The sequence below is a fragment of the Anomalospiza imberbis genome, chromosome 3 (assembly GCF_031753505.1).
Source record: "Anomalospiza imberbis isolate Cuckoo-Finch-1a 21T00152 chromosome 3, ASM3175350v1, whole genome shotgun sequence".
Taxonomy (NCBI): Eukaryota; Metazoa; Chordata; class Aves; order Passeriformes; family Viduidae; genus Anomalospiza; species Anomalospiza imberbis.
This window is the reverse complement of record NC_089683.1, coordinates 69,773,838-69,799,930: the sequence shown is the minus strand read 5'-3', so window position 1 is coordinate 69,799,930 and position 26,093 is coordinate 69,773,838. Positions and strand designations below refer to the sequence as shown.

Genomic DNA, 26,093 nt, shown 5'->3' with positions numbered 1-26,093 from the left:
ACAGATGACCCCCTGTGGTCCCTTCCAACTTGACCCATTCTGTGATTCTGTAATTCTGTTACAGTATTTTTTTACCTGTTTTACCATTTCCCACTTGCAACAGTTAATTGATTGCAGCACATCTGAAGCTTCTTTTAAACAGAATGCTTCTTATACTTCTCAGGTTTATCCCAAACCAGTTTGCTCTGACTGGGCTTAGAAGAGGAAACATGAACACTGCCCCTGGCCTACAGAGCTGCTGGCTTCTGCCCTCTGGCTTCACAGAGGAAAGCTGCCTCTGTTCTCATTTTGTCCTCTGTGATTCTCTGTATTACTGGCAGTGTGATCTGTTCATTCCTCTTGCCAACTGCCTAGAGAAGAATGCTGAAACAAAAAGGGAACAAATTCTATCTGCATTTGCTGTCTTGTTCAAGCCTCAAAGTAAACCTTAGATTCATTATTGCCATGTGTCACGTATTTACAGTCTCTGCAGCGTTTAGTACTGGGCAGAGTGTTCTCAAGGTGAAGCCAAGAGCTAAATTCAATGGATGGTGATGCACCAATAAAAGGGAGTTTCCAAAGTGTCAAACACATGTATTATGGATGATTATCATTTGCTACTGAGATCAAAAGTTCAGTTTGAAGCAGAGTCAGTCCAGAATCTCAGGACATAACCTCAAAAATTTATTCCAGTCTCAGGCAGAATAGTAAGTTGCTTTCTTCAGGATGACACTAACCTGTTAAGCAGGTGAAAAAGCAATGGTAACTGCTATCCTTTGTGAATGCACTCATTCATCCTGGTGGCATATGTGGATCTGGAGACCCCTGTTCTCTGAACCAGCCAGTTCTGGGATGTAGATCTGTGAAGAGATTGTGGAGAAGAAGATGAAAATTGTTCTCTGCTCCCCAGATCTTGGAAGTCCCTATTAGAATTGCCAGGCATGTGAGAGACTATGCTTTGAATGCAACTTGATTTGTGTTTCTCAGTTAAATAATTTCAAAGCATATAAGGAAAGGATCATTGGTTTATTTAAAACAAAGTGGATATTTCAGGCCAATTAATTTAAAAAGGTACCAATCTCTGCAAACTTGTCAAAGACCAAGACTGAAGCATTCTGGCCATCAGGGGATCAAATTGCTTGTGTCACAGGAATAGCTATGACAAAGATGCTTGGACAGTGACCTTAATTGTGATTAATACCTGGATGCCACTTGATTTTTCTCAGAACAGAGGGGATTGATCCTGTTCCTGTGCTGTGCTTCTTGAAATGCTGAATGCATAAACACAATGTCTATACTGCAACACTTGCTTACCTTAGGAGAAATATTGCAAAGAAGAGGGGAAGAGTTGTTGAGGGCCAGTGGAATTGTGGACGCTACTCCTGTCTTTCAGAAAGTCACACAGAGTTTTGCCTTTGTTCTTTCTTAGTGAACTGGACTACCACGATGCTGCAAGTGTCAATGATAGATGTCAAAAGATATGTGACCAATGGGACAGTCTGGGAACACTCACTCAGAAAAGGAGAGAGGCACTGGAGGTAAACCATATAATAAGGATCAGCAGCTCGGCTGAGGAAGGGAGAGGGAAATGAACCATTTATTTCAGATCTGGAAACGGTGCCTTTGAGCATCCACTTTGGAGTCCAAATAGCAAAAAACCCTTTCCACAGATCTTAATTTAATTTTGGTGTGGTTACTCTTGCAAATGGACTGAATTATTCAGAGTAGACTTGACAGTACTGAGCTACCACGGACAGCTCTAATGCAGCAACAAATGGCATGTGGTTTGTAGCAACCCTCTGTGGGAATCTGATGTCCAGCAAGGCTAAAAAAAGCTATTTGTTGGTTACATTTTCATACCAGTCTGAGTTTGCAATCTTGCATACCTTTCTGTCCAGCAGCAGGTAAATGTTTGGTAGTGAGTATTTCAAAGCACTGAGATACTTTGCAAAACCTTGTTATTTTGGAAAAGAGGAAGTCGCACACATAAATGCCAAGGTGGGAAACGTGTAATTCTTCCCTTTTGTACTTAAAAGAAGTCACTAAATCAAAAATAGCAGATTTTAATTAATTTGCAGATAGATCCCAATTAAAAATACTTAATATAGATATATATTAAAACATACTTATCAATATTATACTTCACAGGCATACACCCACCCCTTTTAATGTGTTGGATATGAGAGTACTTTTACTGCAATTAGTCCTATTGCCTTGAGTGGGATTCCTTAAAGCAGGTGGTGAAATCAGTCAGTGCAATCAAATACATTTCAGAAGTTGAAATGTATTTGACTTTGTTTATGGGTAGGTATGGGTAGGTATGTATTTGACTTTATTTATGGGTAGGAATGTGTGTGGAGCTAAATCTTGCCCTAATAACAAAAGAATGCACTTTTCCCAACCTGTACAGAGGACGGAGAAACTGCTTGAAACAATTGATCAGCTTCACCTGGAATTTGCCAAAAGAGCTGCTCCTTTCAACAACTGGATGGAAGGTGCTATGGAAGACCTACAGGACATGTTTATTGTTCATAGCATAGAAGAGATTCAGGTAATTGTATTATTTCCTGTATCTACACCCAGTAGCCAGCATGTTTGAGAGGTTGAGAGAGGAGCTGTGCTTATTTACAGCAGATCTTCCAGATGCTGGAAGAAATGTTAAAGAGTTTTCATGCTTTCCCTCTCTGTTTCTGATTTTAGAGTTTAATCTCTGCACACGATCAATTTAAAGCTACTTTGCCAGAGGCAGATGGTGAACGACAGGCCATACTGTCAATCCAGAATGAAGTTGAAAAAGTCATCCAGAGTTACAGCATGAGAATAAGTGCAACCAATCCTTATAGCACTGTTACAGTCGAAGAGATTCGTAGCAAGTGGGAAAAGGTAATGTATGCTAAATTGCTAAATACAGAAAGGACATTGTAACATATTATTCCAGTTGAGAATTTCTGAGAATATTCAGAGACTTTACAATAAATCTCTAAATTATTCTAGATCATCAGATGCCAGAATGAATTTCTGCAGTACCTTATGCTATCCCTTATGTTTGCCCGGCTTGCTTCACAATATCCCTTGCTCCTGTCATGCAGTATTACTTATGTCCTTTTCGGCTTTCTGCCAAGACAAGAGAAGCTTGTGTTGAGGCTGGTGCCTGTCTAGGGATGCTGGTAAAAGAACAGGAAATGACTGTATTCTTTCTCTTAATATAAAGAGTAATTTTTTTGTTTCTTCTACTCACATACTGCTTTTCAAAGTATGTTGTATAAAATCAGCATCTTTGGAACCATTAATGTTTCTGTCCAATTAGATTAAAATTGGCATTTGCAACTGAAAAGTACTGGGAAGGGATTAAAGGGAGGCACCTAGAGCAATCACACCAATTTAATTTCATTATGAACCAAGACAGAAAAAATGCTGCAGGTAAATGATTGTGTAAAATGTAGAATTACAGTAACGTACATGGACAAGGACACAGCCTGAATGGGTAATAAAAATCAAGCAGTAAGGACTAAGGTTAGATCTCCCTGGGCAATTCAGAAGGGTAAGCCAAACAAAAACTTTTGCAATGAATTAGCGACCTCCAGATGTGCATGACAAGACAGAAAATGTCTCATGTTATCCTATTCTAATGGAAGTGCTCAAATAAAATGTTTTCCACTGACTCTTCTTGGAACAATTACTTAGATTGAAAAATCACCTTCATTTTTCAAAAGAAAAACAAAGTAACTGCTCGAAGAGCAGTTAAAGCAAAATAATTGTCTTGAACTTGAACCCAGCCAGAGGTGAGAATTTCTTTTCTCTGCATGTCAGTCTCTCTGGTCAGGCTGCCTAAGACCATGTTACAAATTTCTTATGTTAGCACAGAATTTGTAAATAAAATAGTGATCATTCTGGCTTATTCTTCTGATATCGACCTTCAGACCAATAATGAAAATTAGTAGCTGTAGATGTATTTGTTCCATTTGTTGTTAAACTATTCAATTGTGCCTACTCACCTTTAGTGCCTTCCCACTGTAACAGGTGAAGCAGCTGGTGCCTCAGAGGGATCAATCCTTGCAGGAGGAATTAGCCCGCCAGCATGCCAACGAGCGCCTGCGCCGCCAGTTTGCTGCTCAGGCCAATGTCATTGGGCCATGGATCCAGACCAAGATGGAGGTGAGTGCTAGACCCTGAGGCAGAAGCTGATGAACAAAGTGATTTTTAATTTTTTTATCTCTACTTTATATACAGGGCAACAGCAAAGTCAATGACACTTCACCAGCTGTTTGATCCTAAACTATTTAGCACCTGTTATGATTATTCTTAAAACTGTGGAACTTTGTACAGGTGGTACCTTGATGGTGATGAGGAGATTCAGCTTTGAAAAATCAATCACTAAACAATTACTGTTCAGCTTCTACTTTTTGCAGAAAAGATTCCAGGTTCACTGGGGTCTCAATACGAATTCCAGATTTAAATGTGACACATTTATTTTGAAATTTCTCACTTCCACTGTATGAAGGTGTTATTACTATTGCTTCTTAGTATAAAAATACAACATATTTATGTGAACATTGGTCAAATTAGCACATCTGAAGCTTAAATTTTGTGGGATTGGGGGTGTCTTTTTTTCTTTTGACAGGAAATTGCCCGCAGTTCTATTGAAATGACAGGGCCTTTGGAGGACCAGATGAATCAGCTGAAGCAATATGAGCACAATATCATTAATTACAAACACAATATTGACAAACTGGAAGGAGATCATCAGCTTATACAAGAAGCCCTGGTGTTTGACAACAAGCACACCAACTATACGATGGAGGTAGCCATTTACTCCCTTTTGTATTTATTAGTTTATTCTGTCCTCTTGTGCCATGTAACTACCTTCCTTGATTTAAAGGGGCTCCCACAGAAGATGGAATTTGGCAGGCTTTCTGACAATCTCATAAGACTTGCTTTATTTTCATTTATTTTCACTTTTTAGTGAGGAAGTACCCATTTAGAAAACAGTCCATATTTTTCTGAAGGCCATTTTTATTTTTAGTGATCCTTCATCATAATGCAGAGTTAGTAGTATGTAAAAATTATCACATAAATATTTAAAGCTGATTTATTTCTTATTGTACTTTTTATACTCTTAAAAGAATATATTTGCTTCTGTAATAACTCAGTATTTTCTCTCTCGTAGCACATCCGTGTTGGATGGGAGCTCCTGCTTACCACCATTGCTCGAACTATCAATGAGGTCGAGACTCAGATCCTCACCAGAGACGCCAAGGGTATCACCCAGGAACAAATGAATGACTTCAGAGCATCGTTCAATCACTTTGACAGGGTACAGTACTCCTGCTTTTTCTCAACTAGCAGTATTTATTCTTCCCAAAAGTGAGTTTCTTGGCATTCCAAATATAAGCCTTTTAAAAAACCTGAAAATGGGCTAGCAATGGGATCTTTTTAAGAGAGAGAAAAAGATCAGTTAAGAAAGAATTTATAGCCTTTTAAACTCATGGAGTGGCTTGAGTTGGAAGAGACTTCAAAGATCATCTAGTTCCACTCTCCCCAATTTGGGCAGGGATGCCATCCACTTGATCATGTTGCCCAGGGCTCCCCACAGCCTAGTAGCATTGTGCACATAAATTAAAGATTAATTTCTGCTTTTTAAATGTAATGCAGAATTATAGCTCTGCTAATATGATTTAGTATTTGTTCAAATAATAAGCAGAACTGCATAAATCTGTGTGTTTTGGAAAATAACATGACTCTTTTATTTTAAGACTGTACAGCATGTTCTAAGTACTTGCTGTTGTATCCATCTAATTAAATTTAGCTGTAATCTATATCGCAGAGGCTTTTTCCCCCCTTTGAATCACAACTTGTCTCCCTAGAAATGTATTTGTAGGGAATATAGTTGGGACACTTACAGCTGTCCAGGAATATCCTTTATTTTTCTGCTGTATGTGGGAAATAAGAGGCTGTTACTTTTTTTAGTTATCTAAATATGGATGAAAAAAAAGTAGGAAGGAAAACAGTACTGTGAAGAAACTTAACTCACTTCTGTGAGTTATGCAGTATTCATGGACAGAGTGTTATAAAGATAACTATTAATATACACAATAGCAAAATATATGCAGATAGGGATTTGACATTTGCAGTTGGAGAACAGTCTGAATGTGAGTTAGCTCTGATGGCTCTGTGCTCACATAAACCCACCTTTAAAACCAAGTTCACAGTTCAAATACTGAAAAAAATTATTATAATGCAGCACCAGTCTGTCAAGTCAGTCCTTCAAATCATTTCAGGGTACAGCAAAATGCCACTTTCTTTTCACTTACATTCCCTTTGTCCAGCTCTACTCAAATTGTTGCCCATACATGCACTTGCATTTGATATGTAATGGATGCTGATAGTCACAGTTTACTAAATCTTCTTTAGAATACCTCTAACTGTTTAGGAAAAAAACCAGAATTATCAAACCTCTGCTTGCTGAAGAAACATACAAGCATAGGGAGATTTAGCTACACAGAACTAGGAACAGATTTTATGGAAAAATCTTAATGTGGTTCTAGTACAGCATAATTCCTTTTTGTATTTTCTAAGGAAGCAGAAGATAACATCACAAAAGCAGAGATAGATTTCCTGGGGTGGAAGGAAGTAGCATACCAAATGGCTTTCCCAATGCACTGGAGCAGATGTTTGAGCAATTAGAGCGATTAAAAGCAAAGTCCCAGGCCTGGATAAATTACATGGATAAATTGAGAGACTTCTCTAAGGGAAACCAAGGTCTTTGCACAAAGATTTGACAGTTCCCTAAAGATAAGGAAGCAAAGTGACTGAATCCAAGTCTATTTTACACTGGATGGCCATTTCTAGCATCCCTGTACCTTTGTAGTTCATAGGTGAGTTCTCAGTCCCGCTTGCAGCGAGGCTGGCTCAATGGCTGAGGAGATATCACAGTCAGCTCTTGGTGCCTCAGGCTGCCTGACGGGAGAAGCTAAATCCTACACCAACCAGCCTTACTCTTAGGATTTTCATGCTTTGCAAATGCAGTAAGACACTGAAATACCAAAGTATAACACAGAGCCTTAGGAAAGGTTTTATGACCTGGAAGAAGGTGGTTGTGTCACACAGCTGCTAGCACACCGGAGATGGGCTACAACAGTAATGTGTAACACAAAATTGCTTCCCAGCTCTTAGATTCTTACCAGCCCCTGACTATCTCTTTCCTCAGGCTATAATGGGTCATGGCTTTAGGCTGTGTCCCTTCTGTCCTGGCTCCTGTTGCAGGAAGCCTGAATGGCCAGGTCAGAAGCAGAAGGAGACAGGTGTTTCATCTATCATACATCCTCATCTGTTCCTGTGGCCTCAACAGCCTGGGCCTGGTCTGCAAGTTTAGCTGTAGACCCTGCATTTCCCCATGACAGATACAATCCAATGGCTTAAAAAGAGAGGTTTGGAGGGATCACATAAGGAAAGGACCATTTTACAAATGCCCTCTTCAGTACACCCCATCCCTCCTAATCAAACATGGGAAACAGGTCTAGGTGGACTTTTGCACTGACAGAGTTATTTTCTCTGTAGCATAATGCAAGTTAAAGAAACGAAGAAGGTAAGATCTAAAATGACTCAACCATCAAGCCAGGCTTTATGCAGGGAACAGATAGTAGAAACACTGATAAAAGAGAAGTTTATAGGGATTAAATTACACTATTACTTAATAGACAGATGCAACTCAATCTACACAGGCTGGAAGGAGACTTTGAACAAACATGTTGGAGAAAGACAGGCTTGTTTTTAATTTTTCTATATTTCCTGTGTCCTTGCACATTTGAATATTTAGTGCTGGTGAATGAAGGCAACTCAGGGTGCTCCAGAGTTACTTCAGTGTACAGAAAATAATGAAAACTTTGTATTTGTTCATCTTTAGATAGAGAAGGCAGTAATGGATTATTTTATGGTTTTGATTTCCATAAACAGAAATGAAGATAAAACTGGATTATCTGAACATAAGCACTAACATAAAAAATACTGTCTTCTTCATGTCAGATGGAATTAACAATATATGTAAAAATTTCGTGGCACTTAGCAGCATTTCTGAATGCCTGATATAGTTTAAAAATATGCTTGAAGGATTGGATTGCTGTTCACCATGATGAATAGCCGGAAAGGATCCCAAAAATTAATACTGTCACTGACAAGGAGGCTTTAAATATCTAAGTACAACAGAATAATTTATGCATGGTATAGCTGTGACTTGTGTGGCATTTCTCACATTTAAGCTATTTCTTAATGTCTGACAGTGCGTGTTGAGGATGTCAGCAAAGTACTAATATGCAGAGTAGCTCCCTTCCCCGTTTTAAAGTATGTATTTTGGTATACATAAATCTAACAACTCTTTTTAGGATACTTCTAGAAACAACTTCCTTTGCTTGTGAATCTGAGAAAGGAACCCCCTATCTTCCTCCCTGGGAAGAATATATTAAAAAAAATTCTCACAGTGCATGTGAGAATTACAAGGGCAGGAAGAGTCGTGTTTGTTTCAGTGCATCCCCAGCAGAGATGTGCTGGCACAGAAAGCTTTACAAGTCACCCTTGAAAAGGCAAGTGGCAAACATGCTCTCTCCTGTGGCTCATGGGGGTAAGAGCCCTCTTGGCTCTTGTGTTCCCAGCAGGCATGTACACATGCTGGTGCCCCAGGGGTTATTCCTGAGGGTGCTGATGCTTACCCTTTTACCACTGCTGTCCTACTCCTTGCTAGAGATTGTGCCTGAAGGCACGGTCTAGTTGTAGTTAAAAATATAAATCTTTAGCAAAGCTGCTATATTTCCTTCCTTAATGTGACTGCATAAAGAAAAAAAGAGAAAGTGGGACATAATGTCTGAATCACAGAAGCGGTTTAGAAGTGTTCAAAATGGTGCATAGCTGGATAATGGTATGCAGCCAAATCAGGATACCGCACAGATAGGTTGTCAGTCACTGGTTTTGACATCTCTTTATGCAGGGATTCCTTTTTCAGATTCAGTATATTTAGTAAATTCTAAATAAGATTGCAAAGTATGTGATGAAATATCTGCAGCTGCTCTGCCTGTACTATCTTAATGGCTGCTAATATATTCTACTATTGATTTTTCTGCAAACTACAGATTTCAAGTAGGAGCTCTGCAGGCAGAAAAATAGCATCATGCCACCCTATATTTTGCTAACAGAAAAACAACAGCCCTCTATTAAAGGAATCATATGTTCAGGCTTATGCAGGTAGATTAGCATTCAGGAAAATTAAGGACATATTTAAGAATGGATTAGTTTGACTCAGAAGTTCACTTGTTTTATAAGGTCACATATAAATCACAAGGAGAAGGGAAAAGATTTCTGGCGACTAATAATGAAACATAAAGGAGATTTTAGTGTTATTCTTTGTATTGGCAGGAAAAGATGAACAAGGCAAAGTTATTTATATGTGTTAAAATATTAATTTCCTAATGTTGGTCTGCAAACAATAAAAATAAATACCAAGAACCATTTCCAATTGAGAAAGCCTTCACCCTTGATCTATGCCTTAATTGCAAAATGCCACTGAATTCCATGAAACTCTGATATACTTAAAAAATGCTTTTTTTGCCAACATATGATAAAGATTTGAACATTTCACGACAAGAATGTGAAAACCTGCTATAGCACTTGGCACTACTACTTGGACCCTCACTAGGGAGTCCCACTTAACCATATGACTGTTCTGAGCTGCAGCACAACCATTGCACTTCTCTCCTAAAGAAAATGGTATCTTGGAGCATGTGCCAGCCCTTCACTCCCATCTGCCCTTCACTGCCTCAGCTCCTGCTGCTGTGTGTGCCTTGGTTGGGGAGCTCCTGCACACACTGCCCACCCACCCCCCAGGGAGTGGGGTGGTAGCTGGTGATCCTCCACCAACACCTGCTAGAGGAGATGGAGGGGCAGGATTTGGCTCTTAGCTCCCATTTTGTATCATTTTGTTTGCAGTCACATAGAAGTATCTTCAGCTTTAGAAATTAGGTAAAATGAGTAACTTTACCCCTGGTGGGACCTGCCATAGTCTGTCTCCAGGACAGCTTTTGAAAGTTTCAAACCAGCCTAGATTAACATTTTGAGAATGATAAATTAAGCCATTTTGAATGCTTTATAGCAGGAATCATCATATAAAATGGAAATATTAAAGAATAAAAACTTTACTCTGATTATGGCTTTTAACTAAATGCTGCTCCAGATTTGTAATGTTGCTTTTGTTCTCTTCATTGACTTCCCACTGTTATTTTTCATCTTTCTTTTATGGGGCTGGTGGATGTTGATGAAGATGGAATCAATAACAGCATGATATTTTAAAAATGCATGGTGTTATTAACTTACTAAAGCACCACTTCATCCTATTAGTATATTAAATAAGCCCAGTGCATTTGTTAAACTTGTATAATTCTACCTATGCATAGCTATATAGAAAATTTCAGAAATAAATTATTAATCTAGCAGGCAAATATGTAGCAGACAGAAAACCTTGGATCTTCTCCAAACTATCTGTAAAATCAGTAAGGGTAATAATTTTTCATCTTGGAATATCTCCTTAATTGTATTTCTGTTAACTCACTCTAAAGTACCCCTCTGGAAGGATGTATTTTGTATGAACAGGAAGAAAAAGATTAGCCAGTCTGTTTTTAAGAAGTTAGTGTGAATTTCTTCACCTGCAAAATACAAAGGTACTGGTTCAAAACAATGTTCCAGGTGCTTTTTTAAAGTCAGTTTTCAAAGCAAAACCTGACTGTATATATTGTTAAAGAAGCCAGATAACTGAAAATAAGTTGTCAATTATAAATTTTTTTTGTTCTTAATCTCCTTTGAGACAAGCATATTATATTAAGTAGTATTACCAGATCAAGAATGAAGTAACAGTAATTGAGTGGGGAAAACATGTTTTGCCCAGGTTCAGTGATATTTGTATTGCATCTCACATACACTGCATGACAACAGAAAAGGAAGGAAACAAATGGCAATTCATAGAATGAAATCTGCCTTGTCAGCAAAGGTGTTTTAAAAAAAAAGATGGAAGCAGAGTTTTAACTCAGTTGAAGTGAGGACCCTCTTCTACTAAGAAAAAGTCTAAAGCATGAAACTGCAAAAACTTCACACTTCTTAAGTAATTCATTGCATATGTTGACATTGCATTTCCATGAAAATCTGGAAGAATGGGATTATTAATTTGCAAATAGAATGTTCTTTACTAACCAACTAACCTGATCTGTGACTTTTCTTTCCTTTCCCCTTTCCAAATGCATGACCTTTGATGGGATGCTAGGATGAATCTGACCATCTACAGTCTGATGAATTTAAAGCCTGCCTCATCAGTCTAGGACAGGTTGGAAATGACTTGCAGGTAGAGGAAACTGAAATAATTCTGTTTTCAAATGTAACAATAGCCAAAAATATTGCATGTTTAAACTCCAATTTATTGGTCATCACACTTTGAAAAGATCCTGCCTCTGGGAAGACAACTGGTTTATATGGACTGTTAGCATCACTTTGACCTGTATTTTTGCATTTTTAAAAGATTTTTCAGTTAGTTTGTTTTAGTTAATTTGAGATTTTTTTTTTTGGACACTACTAGATACCTAGGAGAGCTCTTGCACTCAGACTTTTGTCAGTTTTCCTTTTCTCAGACTCAATACAAGTTCTCTTATGCTTTCTCCTAATACAGGATGACACAATTCTCTCCAAGCCACTGCAATCTATCACAGCACAGAGGAAAGATTTATTTACCTTCGTACTTTCATGCCATTTAGTGTTTACTCAGCTTTGAGTCCAGAATGTTGCAGATATGTTATTGCCTGGAAAATGAGCAACCTCATTTCATACAAGGTCTTCAACTGATCTCCTAATTCTTGCAGGTCTCATCCTTTAAGCCAGTATGCACATCTCTGCTGTAGTCAGGGTCTTGACAGCCTGCAGTCAGAAGGAAAATCCCTGTACTTATTTCCCATATATCAGCAGACTCCTCTCATAATGTATTTACTTTGGCCTTGGAATGAAGTATTTCACTGTTTTTCACTGTACTTTTGGCTGCTAGGGATTCCACGCAGAACATTTCAAAGACATTTCATGTCAGGGAGGCAGCTTGAACATCTACCGAGTTTGACTAATTTAGTAACAAACTTTTCTCCTTGTTCTTCTCTTTGTCCTCTCTGGTTGTGTTCTCTGTATTCTTGTCCCATTCATCTCCTGTTCTCCCTTATCTCTCCCCTGACCCTTCCTGATGTTGCTTTTTTGTGGTGAAAATGTCTCTTTCCTGTGTGTAATATGTTAGTTACTTCTTCCTTTTTTAAAACTGATGATGATTCTGGTGACCTGATTGGGCAACCTCAATGAATACTGTTCATGCACTGGATCCAATATGCCAATGGTCCAAACTCATCACCTCTCTGGAAATTACCTTGGATTCTTCAAACCCTCCCTTCTATATTCCTTACGTTGTTTTGCTCAATAGAGGAAGAATGGATTGATGGACCATGATGATTTCAGAGCTTGCTTAATTTCAATGGGTTATGATTTGGTACGAGCTTTAAGAAAAAAATGTCAACTCATTCTGCTCACAGCTAAAACGTTAACCACAGCAATACTAAAGCTTATCTAAATAGAGAGGATACTAATGTCATTTACACTAGAGATAGTACTTTCTTTGCCTTTTCTTTATTTTCAAATGGTTAAAAGGGAAGTTAAAAGTAAAACAAAACACTTGAAAACCATATTCTATGGTGCACTGCATTGCTCTTTGAATTTATGCAACTTTAAAAGTCGAAATTAGCAGTTATTAAACTGATGTTTTTGTAAATTTCTCCTTTTCTACCTGCATGATGAAGAATGAGTTTGATATTGTTTAATTTTCATAAACTTGCCTTGGGGGTTACATTTTCCTTGCTTCAATTATTTATTCTAAAAATTTCCTCCAAAATGCACCTTTTTCATGGAAAAGAAAGAGATTATCCTTAGTTAAGCTGTCCTGTATTTGGCAGGAAATTTTCTGAATTGTTTCCCTTCTTAGTTCTGTGGGTCTGTGACTACCCTGCTTGTTGGGCTATTGTTTTACTTCCCTGCATGGTACCTACATTACAATGGGTATAGGATGAGATGGAAAATTAAGTGTTAAGTTAGAACAAGCTAAACAGGTATTTTGGGAGGGAGAGAAGATGGTGACAGTTAATTGAAAGGTACATATTATGTATTTAGGACAAAGGATACACTTTCCAAAAGCACAGTCCTTTTTTACAGAATTGGGGTGGGCATTTAAGATGCAGATTTCATCAGCTCTGATTGTTGATGTTCATGAGTCAGGAAGATGCTTTATAGGCTCTATAACCAGTGATTCCGACTGGTTCATGAGAGGCTTGGGATGCTGGAGATCGGTATTATGGTGACCATTTTCTTTGTTTTGGATTCTGTGAAAGGGTGAAGCTGAGTTTGCCCGAATCATGTCCCTGGTTGACCCCAATGGGCAAGGAACAGTCACTTTCCAGTCCTTCATTGACTTCATGACGAGAGAAACGGCAGACACAGACACGGCTGAGCAAGTGATAGCTTCCTTCAGAATCCTGGCTTCAGATAAGGTCAGTCACCATGCTGCTGCTGCAAGGATTCAATTGCTCTCCTGTTTAGCCCTTCTTGTTACAAGCCTTTTAGTAATAGTGAAGCTTTGTTTGCAGTTTGTCAGACTTCAGAGAAAGCATGTGTGTTTTCTTCTTGTTTGGAACCAAGACTCTTACCTGAAATGGGTGCAGAATACAAGGCTTGGTCTGTGTGTCCTCCTATCACAGAGAGCCAACATAAAATTAGGCATCTTAGACAAGACTTAGGTCGTTGGTCTGTATAATGGATATATTGTACATCAGATTATTTCCACACCACAGCCTTGACTAGTGGGGAACTCATTCTGTCTTTCATGCTGTTGTCTGGATGTTTCAATGCAGAGTTTGGCCCTCTGGAACATAGCATAGATCAGGTGCACAAGACTACACCTGGTTGTGAGCCATGTTGTGACTGGACAGCTCACTCAACCGGATGATGCAATGTAGTGTATCCATATCCTAGAAGGAGCAGCAGGAGGAGGCCTCCTGTAATTACTGGGTTTGTAGAGAAAACTCCTGAATTTGGCATACGTTCGTCTCCACTGCCAGATGCACTTGTGACTGAGTGGTGTTTGAAGATGCAAGGGAGTATAATGGCAACACAAGAGCTTCTGGAGGAGTCAGGGCCATAAACAGTGCTGCCACCAAACCAGTCCTGTGCTGTGGAGAAAGGAGAGATCACAGCAGGACAGGTCTATTTGCCCAAGCTCACTCTATTGATTTTCTCATTCCAGCTGCTTGTATTGATTTTGTGATCTCAGTTAATGTGGACCACATTTTAAATTCCAGACGTGTTCTCAGTAGCAATTCATGTGGAAGATGGTCTCAGGAAAAAGTGGCTTTAATTAGATTGCTATTTTAAGCAATGTCAAGTCTGCTAACAGAGGGTATCCCTCATGTCATAAATGCATACCATTAAGAACAATAATGCCTATTTCTTTACCCATATATTAGAACCTTGAAACTAACAGGAACTACCTGCATCTGACCTGTCACTGCAGAAGGGGCAGTAATGCACTGCAGAGATACTGACTATCCAGGAATAAGCAGTATCTGTAGCAGTCTGCCCATGGCTGCACAGTGCTTGGTAGCTAACATACATAGTGACATATCCTGATACTGCATTTTAACCTGATCAGTTTGTTGGTGGAATTGCCCCCTTCAACTCATAATCTGTGATGGAATTTACAGAGGAAAATATTTGGTCTCAGAAAAATAGGCAAGATGCCCAAATTTATTAGTCACAGTTACAGAATAAATATATTTTGTGTTTTTGAAGAACCCATACTAAATTTGTCAATCCTTTTTCCCCTCCCAGCCTTATATCCTGGCAGATGAGTTGCGTCGAGAGCTGCCTCCTGAGCAAGCTCAGTACTGCATCAAGAGAATGCCTCCGTACACCGGCCCGGGCTCTGTTCCTGGGGCACTGGATTACACCTCCTTTTCATCAGCACTGTATGGAGAGAGTGACCTCTGATTCAGTAATTGGCTGTATTCATGGTAGACACTAAAAATACCCACCTTATTGCCCAGATTGCTTCTCAAAAGCTTTGACAAGCTGATTTAAAAACAAATTTTACAAATACAGTAGGTACCATCAGTGTAAAGTGCTAGTAACTGAAGTAACCGGTGTATATTAAAGTGTGCAGCACGCTAGATACCTGCCTTGTTGGTTTTAGGTTGTCTGTCCTATGCAATGCTAGAAAATCTATTAAAAAATTGTAAGATATAAACTTTGGAAATATACATTCAGAAAACAGAATGTAAAACCTAAAAACATTGAAACTTGCAAAATATTTCTCCATTTTCAAAATGTTTCAATGCCATATGCACTTCTTTTACAATGTTCATAAAACTATGTTAGAAGTCATGCTTTTTTCTTTCATAGAGCAATATTACTTTCCTCTCATGATTTCTGATTTTGTATGCTTCTATTAGGGGAATTTAATAAAATACTAAAATGCAGATTTTCAGGGAAGAAATATAACAACCACATAAACTACTTAATTACAAAAATAATCCAGAATGCTATGTTTTTGTCTCAAAGAGTTATAATATAAGGGGGAAAAGCTGATTAAAGTGCAGTTTTAGAATTCTGTAAGCAGTTCTTTTCCTTTAGGCCTTTAACTTTTACAGCTGAGGGAATACAACTTTTATAATCAGAAATAATAAGGAAGCTAATTTCATGTGAACTGTTTTGCTATGAAACCCTCATTCTTGTCTATGTTGGACAGTCTTTGTTTCTCAGTATAAGAATGCATAATTGTATGTATTAGTGGGCAACATTCATCTCTCTTCTGCATAAAGCAAACTCCCATCTGAGCAAATGTAGTATGGTTGTCTTGCAGCTTTAACTGTTCAGTGCTCAAAATTCAGTTTGTCTTGACTTCCGCTGCGTTGCAGGCAGTTCTGTCTGTACCCTGCTCCTGTGCGCTAGACGTTTACTGTTTTTTTCCATCTTGAGAAATGACAGAGAATGAAAGCAGTAACTTTTTTACTTGAATCCTACTGACACTGAGGAAATGCAATGTAATTACACAAAACCATTTACAAATGGTGAAGCGAGCTGTGCAGCCCAGTGCTACTAAAGCAATGATGTGCCTATTAAATAAAGTCTGCTTTTCAAAACCTTATGAGACTCTGTCATTGGCAATTAACCTAGCGGCTTCCCTCTAAGAACTGGAAACATTTCTGAACGTCATAGGAGTTTTCAGATGCTACAAGTTCAAAGTCTGTCACACATTTCAATACATTGTGTCTGCATGAACAACAGGCTGGAGGGACAGGTCTGGCTTCATGAAGAGAGATGGAGCTCAGAATGGGTTGGAGAGTTTCCATTTAGGTCACCTGAGTACAGATGTCCACAGCTTGTTAGACTCCAAGATTAGATTGATTTCAGTGGGACTTAGGCACTACTGCTTTTGAGGACATAGGCCTTAACTTTTCTGTATGTCACTTCTTCCTCATGTGCAAAAAAGCAGATGTTAAGTATGCAATGGTGCTTTTGCTGGCCATTGTTTGGAAATTTATGGATGACAAGCATTAAAAATCTGTGTGTGATTTTTATCCTAAAGTAGGCACCCTGCAAGTTAAGGTGGGTGGAAGTGGGAGCATTTTAAAACAATCCCAGAGGAGACAGACAATGAACGAATATCTCTTCCTTCTCCCTTGTGTACAAAGGCCAGCAGAGGACTTGCTAGGGCTAGGATCTCATCTTCTACAGTGCACGTGGAGCCTTACACACAGCCAGAAGCTGCTACTGCCACTGCTGATAATGACACGGTGCAGTGCCATCTCCTGTGATCACAGTGCCTGTACCAGCTAAGTCAGAAAGCTCTGCCTTAAAGCAAAACCATTTCCAGCTACATGACTGCTGGTCAAGCTGAATCCTATTAAAAAATAAATCTGTATATCTCTCATTGTCACAATTTAATGCAACTGGAAGAATAAAACATTGCACTTCTGAATGTGGCACGAAAGCACAACGCCAGTGCTACAAGCAGGATTATGCAAAAGAAATTGGCACAAAGACAGTTTATATCTGACACCTCTGTCAGGTGTTGTTGATGTTCTCTATGCACTAATTTTTATATTGTGATATTACTCCTGTTTCTGATAGTATGGAAGGGACTGCTAAGCTCCTCTTTTAGCTATGTTCTGTTGATCAAAGCATGTGAGAGATAATGTTATCAGCAGCAAGAGAAAATACTTTTGCGAAGTAATTTTTCCAATCTTATATCAGGTTTCTAATTTCTAAAGCAGAATGAACAGAGGCCGCAGCTGAGAACTGCAGGGATTAATTATCCATTCACACTTGCCTAAAAATGTTATACCATAATTATGACTTTAACATGTCTTTTGTGTAAAATGAAGATATGTCATAAAATGTTTTCTCCCAGGAGCAACATAAGTAAACTGTGTTATTTTACCCTAAAGAGAGTAATCCTCAAGCTCCTTTAAAATGTTCTGTGATCACATTCAGGGGCTGTGGGTTTTACAGAGAGATTTTCTTTTCCTCTAAGGCTCTGTTTTTATTAGGTAGCATTTGTGTATTTCTGCAGGATCACTTTTCACACCGGGAATCAACACAGCAACATTTTCTCTCTCTGTAATTCTGGCAGCAAACTAGTTTCACTATAAAAAAAGTACAACTGCTGAGTCGAGGATAATGAATGTGTCAATCATAGGGGCCAAATCAAGGTTCAGTAGCTGGAGGTACAGCATTATTTTGATGAACATGTAAATGAAGGTTGTAGAATAAATTACAATTCACAAAAGTTGGTAAGGTTTTAAGTTGCTTAAATGACTGTAATGCAGATGTTTTCTGTGACTTTACATGAATACAACAGTTCTCTGAAAAACTTTGTGCCAAGATAATTTTGATTTCATAGTAATAATTTTCAGACATTAAATTTTAAAAGCTGTTGATACAAGTAGTAGTCTGCTGTCAGCTCTATGCTACCTTCATGCCTCCCTTCTTTGTACACAGTTTCCATCACTGTTTTCTTTATCCACTGACCACAAAAGGCTTGGGTCAGAGCCACTCCTAGAGGCTTGTATTTTCATCAGAACACCCTGTTGTTCAGTTTCTGAATTCTTGGAGATCATGTTCTTTTATTCAGGTTGTTCATGGTGTTTGTAAAGGTTATCCCAGACACAAGTGCTCTTACTGAAGGAGGAATATAGTTCCTGTTAGCAGCTGGATTTGGATGGTAAGCAGTTTCCTTTCTTGACTGAAATAGCTTGTGATTGAGACTAATTCTGTAAGGAAGTAATTTTTGATCATCCTTAGAAAATGAACTAGTGCTATGGAGCATGCTTTCATCACTGCAACAGTATCAGTACTTTTGGTGGGTTTCTACAAATAGTTCCAGTAATATTAATGAGAAAATAATACCCATTCCTTACCTGTGCCACTCTTCCCCAAGTTTCATGGTTTACAACCTGTGCACTTACTTGCTTGTGCACCAGTCTACCTTCTGCTCATGTTCAGAGGGTATTTTATTTGGGAGCCACTTCAGCAGCATTAAGCCCGGACTATAGACAGTTGCTAGCATGTTCTTGTGAGATTCTACTTGTTTTCAATCAAATATTTTATATAGGAAAACTGACTGTTCTAAGCTGGATTTTATTTCACATTAGTCTCTTTTTAAAATGTGTAATTCTTTTCTAATTTTAACCCGAGGTGTGGGCTGCCACTACAAAGGACAAGTCTATCTCCACTTTTTCCATGATCCCATTAATTTATAAATAGAACAGTTCCCTGGTCTGGTTACCATGCTGTCTGGGAATACATATCTAGAGTGCTTAGAACCGTAGATTATCCCCTGGAGCAGCAGCCTGTATTTATATTACCCTTAAGTGATTGTATAACTGTGGAATTAGGGACCCAGCCACCTACTTTCACTGAAAGTCCTTTATTATTCCCAACAAAAGAACATTTATGTGCAGACAACAAACCTTGAGCCAGTACTAGGACTGCCACTTGTTCCCCTCATTAATTAAGGCAGCTATATTAAACAATATGCCAAGTCTTTTCCATATATGAGCTTGACTAGGATTTCATATTCTAATCTTTGAAAGAAATTCCTCTGCTAATTTGCTAGGTTTTGGGAAATTTCATTAGCATTTGTAATGCTGTATCGCAGTGCGACAGCAGGGGCGCAACCTTCCCCCTGTGAGCTCTGCTATTCCCAGTTATCGCTTGGTCTGGCACGGGAACAGATAACAACGACACAGGACCTGGGGTAGAACTGAATGGATTTATTAGGTCCATGACGAGACCCCAGGATAAAACTTAGGGGGTTTGCAGAGGTTTTTATAGGGGGAGTGGTATAGGGCAACCAACCAATGAGGGCATGGCAGGGGAGGAATTTAGGGCAGGACTGACATTCTATAAACCTATCATGGAGAGCAGGGGAGGGGGATAATACAAAGTAACAAATGGGGTATCAAACACTACAAGACAGGCAAGGAACACTCTGGAAAAAGGGGTAGGGATAGGGAGGATTGACAACTTGGGAGGGAGGAAGTTAGGGAAGGGCTTGGGGAGATTGGCAACTCGGGAGGGGAGGAAATTAGGGAGGAGAATAGTGGACAAACACAAACTTAAAGCAAAAACCACACCATGGCAATACTGCTTTTCACAAATTTGTCTATCAGCATATTGATTTAATTACTTGGAATTCAAATACTTTGGATGAACGTCCTGAGACAATAAATGTCCTGAGGCTATTTTAACACCCATTCATCCCTCATCTACTTGCACCTGGCTGTTCTGTTTCAAAACCTGGCTGTTTTATTTGGCCCCAACACATGGAAACTTTCTTCCTTTCAGGATTTCTGTTAATACTTTGAGTGAAAAATGACATTGAGCACTGTCCTCGGGAGGAGTGGTTATCCTGTGTGCTCTCCTGAGCTGGAGCCTGCCAGCTGCATAAGAGATACTTGTGGCAGAAGCCCAGGTATAGAACAGCTCTTTTGGCTCAGACACTGAAGGTCCTGTTTCAGGTTTTAGCTGGTCTGTTGATAAGACTGAAAGAGAAGAAATGTGTGCACAAGTTGCCAGCAAGTCTGGCCTTGATTTGAATGGAACTGTCAATACAGGCACAGCAAATTCTTATAATTAAAAAAAAGACACCACAGAAAAGCAAAGAATGGCTGTATCAAACATCTTGTTCCGACTTGTATCCTAGCTCTGACCATTATGAACTGCAGGAATAATTGAAAAGTCGGCAAAGGAGATGGTAAGTAGTCATGTGTGACCAAAAGAATCTCCAAGCTGACAGTAATCTGTAGATCACAAACTTGTAGAACTCTGTACACTGATGCCAAAAATTTAGTCTGCTTTTCTGCCAAAGTAATATATCTGCTTTGAGAGCTCCTTCTGTATTCCTTTCAGTAGGACCTACTGCATCTATAAACCCTCCACTAACCTATTGGATATGCTTGAAAAAAATACTTACTTTTCATTCCTTTATCTTTTTCAAGCTGTTCTCCAAAGTCTTTTTGGTTGCTCTGGTTATCTCTTTATCTTTTGGTAACCTACCAGAATTAATATGGATGTGATTCCAGCTTTCTGATTAAATGATTGCAAAATGCAGGCAACCCAAGAGAGAGGAAATGTTACCTCCCAGGAAACAAACCCCAGTAACAGTTGTGAGAAACTCTTTAGCAAACCTATTTAAATGAAAATCAGACACCCAGTAATGTTTTGGGGGTACCCAGGTGAGTGTGATGAACACGTATGGCAGATGCGATGTGGTCGAACACCACATCCCTGACATCTGGTCTATTGCTGCTGTCATTAAACCAAAGGTACAGGATCTAACATTGGGTGGTCTTGCTGTTATTTGTGCAGTATCTCGGGTCAACACTCCATGGCAGCTCTAACTTTTACCTTCATTGTTTACTAGTGGAAGGTGACAAGGCCTGATTTGCCACATCAAGCTGGCAAACACCCGTACTGTCCAGCAAACAGTTTTGGCACTTAGAAATAATAACTATCTCATTATCTGAAGTGACTTGTGGGTCACTTCATGGGCTTGAAATGTCAGTATTTTAATATGTAAATAAAATGTACAAGTATTATTACATTCTTAAGCCGTTGGATTACATTAAATTTTTTTCCCATTTTTCATTTTAATATTGCTGCATATGCAGTTTTAAGAAGCAGAAATTATGCTTGTGGCAAAAAGAAAAATGTAAATTTTATATAAAAAAAACCAATACATTTTTAACATTTTTCATTCTTCTTAAACAATACATTTCTATCAGCTGCCTAAACTTAGGAAGACTTATCCCAACAGCACTACAAACTAAATGTTTTGATTATGGTTGTGCAAACACCTTCCATCCATCAAAAATTAATAACTAGCCTTTTCATTTTCTTTCAGCATGAAAAACCAAAACCATTCAATTATGACCCCACCTGACTGCCCCAACACTCTCACTCTTCAGGGAGCTTAAGCAGATTTTCTGTAAGACTCATTGTTTCTTCAAGCCAGACCCTGAACCCAAATGGCCTGGCTGGCCTTATTTGTAAGGAACAACTGGAACAGCTATAGTGACATGAACATTCTGCTTTTGGAATAGCTTTTGGAATAAGGCAACATCCTGATCAGGATCATTACCCCTTGTTGTAGTGGTGGCCTTTAACTCAAGTGCTGCTCTGCAGACAGGACTGCCTTTAGCAATCCTGGTCATTAATTTGCCTTTTCTGAGGAGGCACCTTCCTTCCTGCCAGCATTACTGTCTCTTGGCAGATCACATTCCCTTCTAACTCTGACACCAGGCTCTGTCTGCCAATGCCCTCTTACCGCTTTTCACAACTGTGCCTTAGAGCTTAAATGTTTCCGACTGTAGATGTTGACTCAAATCTAGTTTAATGATGTCAAAGCTCCCTTAAAATGGATTTTAAAGGAAGACACTTTATTTCTGCTTGATCAGAATGCGGTTATTCTTGATTTGTACTAAGGCAATAGAGTGTTCTTCCCTTTATTTTTATTTAATATCTTTAGCTTTACCTGCGACACCTAAAGTACTTATTAGACCCTTCAATAGGCAGGAATGTTAGTATGCTCTCCAGTCATCAGCTCTATATGGAAAGATGTTTGTGTTCTACATGAAAATTTAAGATATAAAACAGATTATTCCACCAGCACCTGCTGGCATCAAAATCCATGTGCTTGCAGTGAGGCTTTGCTTTACATAGTAAAGAGGGGAGACTTAAGTGTCATTAACCAACACCCCAGCCTCTACCCTCTTCATACCCTTCTGGAGGCTTTGCCAGCTCCCAATGTACCTGTCCTATCTGCACGTGGGAGAGCAAATAGGAGAGAAGGGAAGGATAATACACGGTATTTGCATATGCCAGAATATACAGGGAGACTCGGATCTACTTTCTCTTGCAGCTCTCTTATGTTACCTCCAAGCTCAAGTCATTGACAGCGACTCTACTACATGAGGGGTTGTACAAAGACTGCTTTCCCGATGCTGGAATATATACAAGGAAAATGCTAACACAATGCAGCAATGCTAATAGAGACTTCTGAGGAATTGTCAGCAGATCTAAGATTGCCTAACACATTTTAGGCTTAACAAGTGTTAAGGTCCAAAGGGAAGTCCTTTAGTTTGACAAGGCAAAAAAAGAGATGCCAAAGGAAAATAAAAACTCAAAGGGAATTATTGTAGACCACAGGCTAACAAAAGAAACTTTTCACTTCTATGTTGAAAACTTGCCAAAGAATAAGACCTGACAGGTATCAGTAACCAACAGGATAGAAATACTTGGCCTTAGGATGACAAAGTACACTCTGGGCATTTTTTTAAATGTACATGTGTATTACTGATAACTAAAGAATGACTGCCCTAGAGCAGTGTTCCCTGTCAGTGTCTTTTGCCCATGCTGTTCCTGGTGTAAGAGGCTGCGTCTTCCTCACAATTTTATTTCTGAAGCTTACGCAAGATTTAGAACCAACATCACCTCTGAGTATTTTTTAATGTTTCTTCATTTCTTAATTCATACACAAGACTTTTGGCATTAAGGTTCTTTTTTGTCTGATAATTCTATATTGTTGTGCCACTTGAATTTTTCTTTAGTCATAGTATCTCCAGCAAAATAAACTTTTTAGAAGGGTTTATATTTCTGGAAGAGGTCCCTTAAACTTATTTTCTACCTTATGTCTGAGACTTAAATCTGTGCTGCTGTTTCCTTGCTCCTGACCTCATCAGCTTACTTCTCCCCTCTCTGTTTCTGCTCTCCTAGAATGAATTGAATGTATGGGAAGGGATAGAATTGCTCAAATCCCTCTCAAGGTAAGAGAGATGGTGCCTTCCTGTAGAAAGGGTAGGGAAAATGTCCCTGTTAGGTCTGTGCTCATAAGCAGCTTCCACAAAGTTTTGAAACCTAACATGTTAGACTTCAAACCAAACTGAATGAACCATGTGGTTTCAAAGTCCTTCAATGAGAAGAGAATTGCCTATAAAACATGATTTTTAAGAGATTGTTGACAACATACTGGACTGTTTCTCTGTGTAAGTTAGAGAAAGCCAAGAAGGGCACTGGTCTTTCAAGGTATTTTACACAGAACAATTCCCTCTGCCCCTGCAATAAAATCTTACAAGGTTTGCTATTTAATGAAAGAAAGCAACAGAATTGAGGCTGCTCTCTCCCTGGGATGGAGCCATGCCTGACAGCCAGATGCACTGCTGGAAGCTCTGCAGTGCCACTCACACATCACATGACCTTTGCACGTCCCTTTTCTCTGCCTCATTGTGCTGTGCTTGCACTACCAGGATGCAGATGGTTGGGCTACCTGGCTTTGTTTTCTCATTGTCCACCATTCAAAGCTGCTCAAACCTTTCTATAATCCTCCTCAGTCACCACATTTTCATAGATCTCAAACTGTGTCGATCACAAACTGAGGTGCTTGTCAGGAGAAGTGTAATCCCATTTACAGTGCATAGGCAACAAAAGTATGCCTAGGGCTTATGCTCTGACAGTTCCCTTCAGCTCCTGGAGTCTGTATCTCTGAGCTTTTGTATCGACTGGTATGGCCCTGAGAATACCACCAACCTCTCTTCTGTGATTTTGGTGTGGATGCCTGAAAGGTGCATACTTAGAGTTTTAAAAATGCTGCAAAATTTCATAATGAAATAAATATAAAATATTTACAGGCACAAACCTGTAACTAGTTGAAAGCAGTTGACACAATTTGCCAGCAGTATGAATAAGCTGTAAGACTACACCCCCTATTGAATTTCCAGTCCTCTTATGCCTGCATTTTAGTTCTTCCAGGCATTTATACACTCTTTCATCAACAAAGATTCTCTAAAGTGATGCAAAAGGTTCTATTCAGTTGACACTAGTGTGTTTGGTTTTGCTGTCATGAAGACTTTGGGCATTTTTTTAAATAGTGAAGTCCAAAGTTTATGGTAAATACATAGAATAAAGTTGTTGGTTTAATATCTTTAATAGGCTATTCTGACATTTGGAGTGTGCTTAGAATTGATCTCGAAGCACTCAGCTTTCTTTTGCCTTCAGGTAATATTTTGATCCCGGAAGAAAAATGTTAAGATCATAATATGACTTATACAGAACAGATAATTTTTATTTGGATCACAAAAAAATCACCCTCTTAGTTGCGGGTCTACAAAATTATTAAAAATAAATAGTATTTCTTCAGCTCAGAAGAAAATTCTGAAAATAAGAAACAAGGAGTGCAATTTAGTCATACAAAATAGGGCAAGAATCCAGCTGCAGCAAAACAGCACAAGTGGTAACTTCACAGAAGAGAGTGCCACAATCTGTACTCTGAAATCAGATTAATCTGTTTTCCCTTTCAGACTTCTGCATGGAGTTGTGAATGCTTCTCTTGGATATATTTCTCGGAAATGCAACTGTTCTATAGTAACATGAATAATTCTACTGTTATTTTTTAAATAAGGATAACTTATGTGAAAAACCCATTAAGAACTGCATCCTCACAAATAAAGGCAGATAATATGGGAATGAGAGTTGTATTTTTGTAATTAATATTGTGGAGGTATTTAAAACACAACTCCAAAACCTAAGAGTAGGTTAAAGACCTGTGTTTGATCTTACACATGTGTGAGTGTGTTATTTGAATGTGTGGGTGTGCAAGTAGAGTAACAAGCTGGTGAACAGATCCTTAGCACTGGAAAAATAATCAAAATATGAGGATGGCTTTGTTTGCTTCAAACACTGCCCAGTTTTAAAAGATCTTTTAGTGAGAGTTTATCTCTGTGTGTGGGAGGAGCTGGGGAAGCAGTGGTTTGAAAACACCTTCAAATATACTTGGAATAAACACCAGAACTCGATCTGACTTAGAGGGGTTTTTTTATTTCTTTGGCTAAGGATATTAATTTGGATTTAGTCTTGCTGCAATTAGGAAGATGCTAGCTTCACTAAACCACCACTTATAACCCCCTTCAGAAACCAGGATTCTTACCATGATGTGTGACTCCATGTCTGCACCTGATGTTTAAATATGGCTAATTCTCAACAGTGCTAAGGTCAGGTTTCTTACACACAGGAATGATGCCACCATTGTGCTCTCCCCTGCTTTACTCACTGCTCTGCAACTCTAAGCTGCTCCTGATATTGCTCTAAATGTATTAAAGGGAACAGTATTTTGACAGGCTAATTTAGCAAAATAAGAACAATGCTCCGTAAGACAAAAAAACAAACAAACACTTTTCAAGCTTAAAGGCATGTTCACTGCAAATCCTTGAATGTTCCCTCCAAACACACCATGTGTTAGAGCGTCTCAAAGAAATAGCTCAAAAATCTTGGTAATTGCAGGTGTCAGCCTTGGATAGGGACACGCATCGGGATTCCCAGCCCTGTGCAATACTGTCAGCATTGAAACTAAACCAAGAAAAGGGACATGAGATTCTCTAATACTGCAAAACACATTAAGGCTGAAGTTTTGTGCTGTTACTTCTTTGTTGCATGAATGCTACCTGTACCACTCA

General features: G+C 38.9%; 1 protein-coding gene across 10 annotated transcripts in view; it reads left to right on the top strand.

The window, feature by feature from the left end:
- The window catches only part of ACTN2 (actinin alpha 2), a 67,586-nt gene extending 51,362 nt beyond the window's left edge, over window positions 1-16,224 (top strand). For 5 of the 10 annotated variants that reach the window (XM_068184999.1, XM_068185000.1, XM_068185006.1 and 2 more), the window contains 9 exons: window positions 1,409-1,517; window positions 2,390-2,530; window positions 2,680-2,862; window positions 4,000-4,134; window positions 4,601-4,780; window positions 5,147-5,293; window positions 11,276-11,353; window positions 13,419-13,577; window positions 14,914-16,224. In XM_068184999.1, the coding sequence (XP_068041100.1) occupies window positions 1,409-1,517; window positions 2,390-2,530; window positions 2,680-2,862; window positions 4,000-4,134; window positions 4,601-4,780; window positions 5,147-5,293; window positions 11,276-11,353; window positions 13,419-13,577; window positions 14,914-15,072 (1,291 nt within the window). In that variant the 3' untranslated portion in view covers window positions 15,073-16,224. Of the gene's footprint in view, window positions 1-1,408; window positions 1,518-2,389; window positions 2,531-2,679; window positions 2,863-3,999; window positions 4,135-4,600; window positions 4,781-5,146; window positions 5,294-11,275; window positions 11,354-12,460; window positions 12,527-13,418; window positions 13,578-14,913 lie in introns of all 10 variants that reach the window. The other 5 variants (XM_068185001.1, XM_068185002.1, XM_068185003.1 and 2 more) reach the window with 3 other exon arrangements.
- The last annotated feature ends 9,869 nt before the right edge of the window (window positions 16,225-26,093 follow it).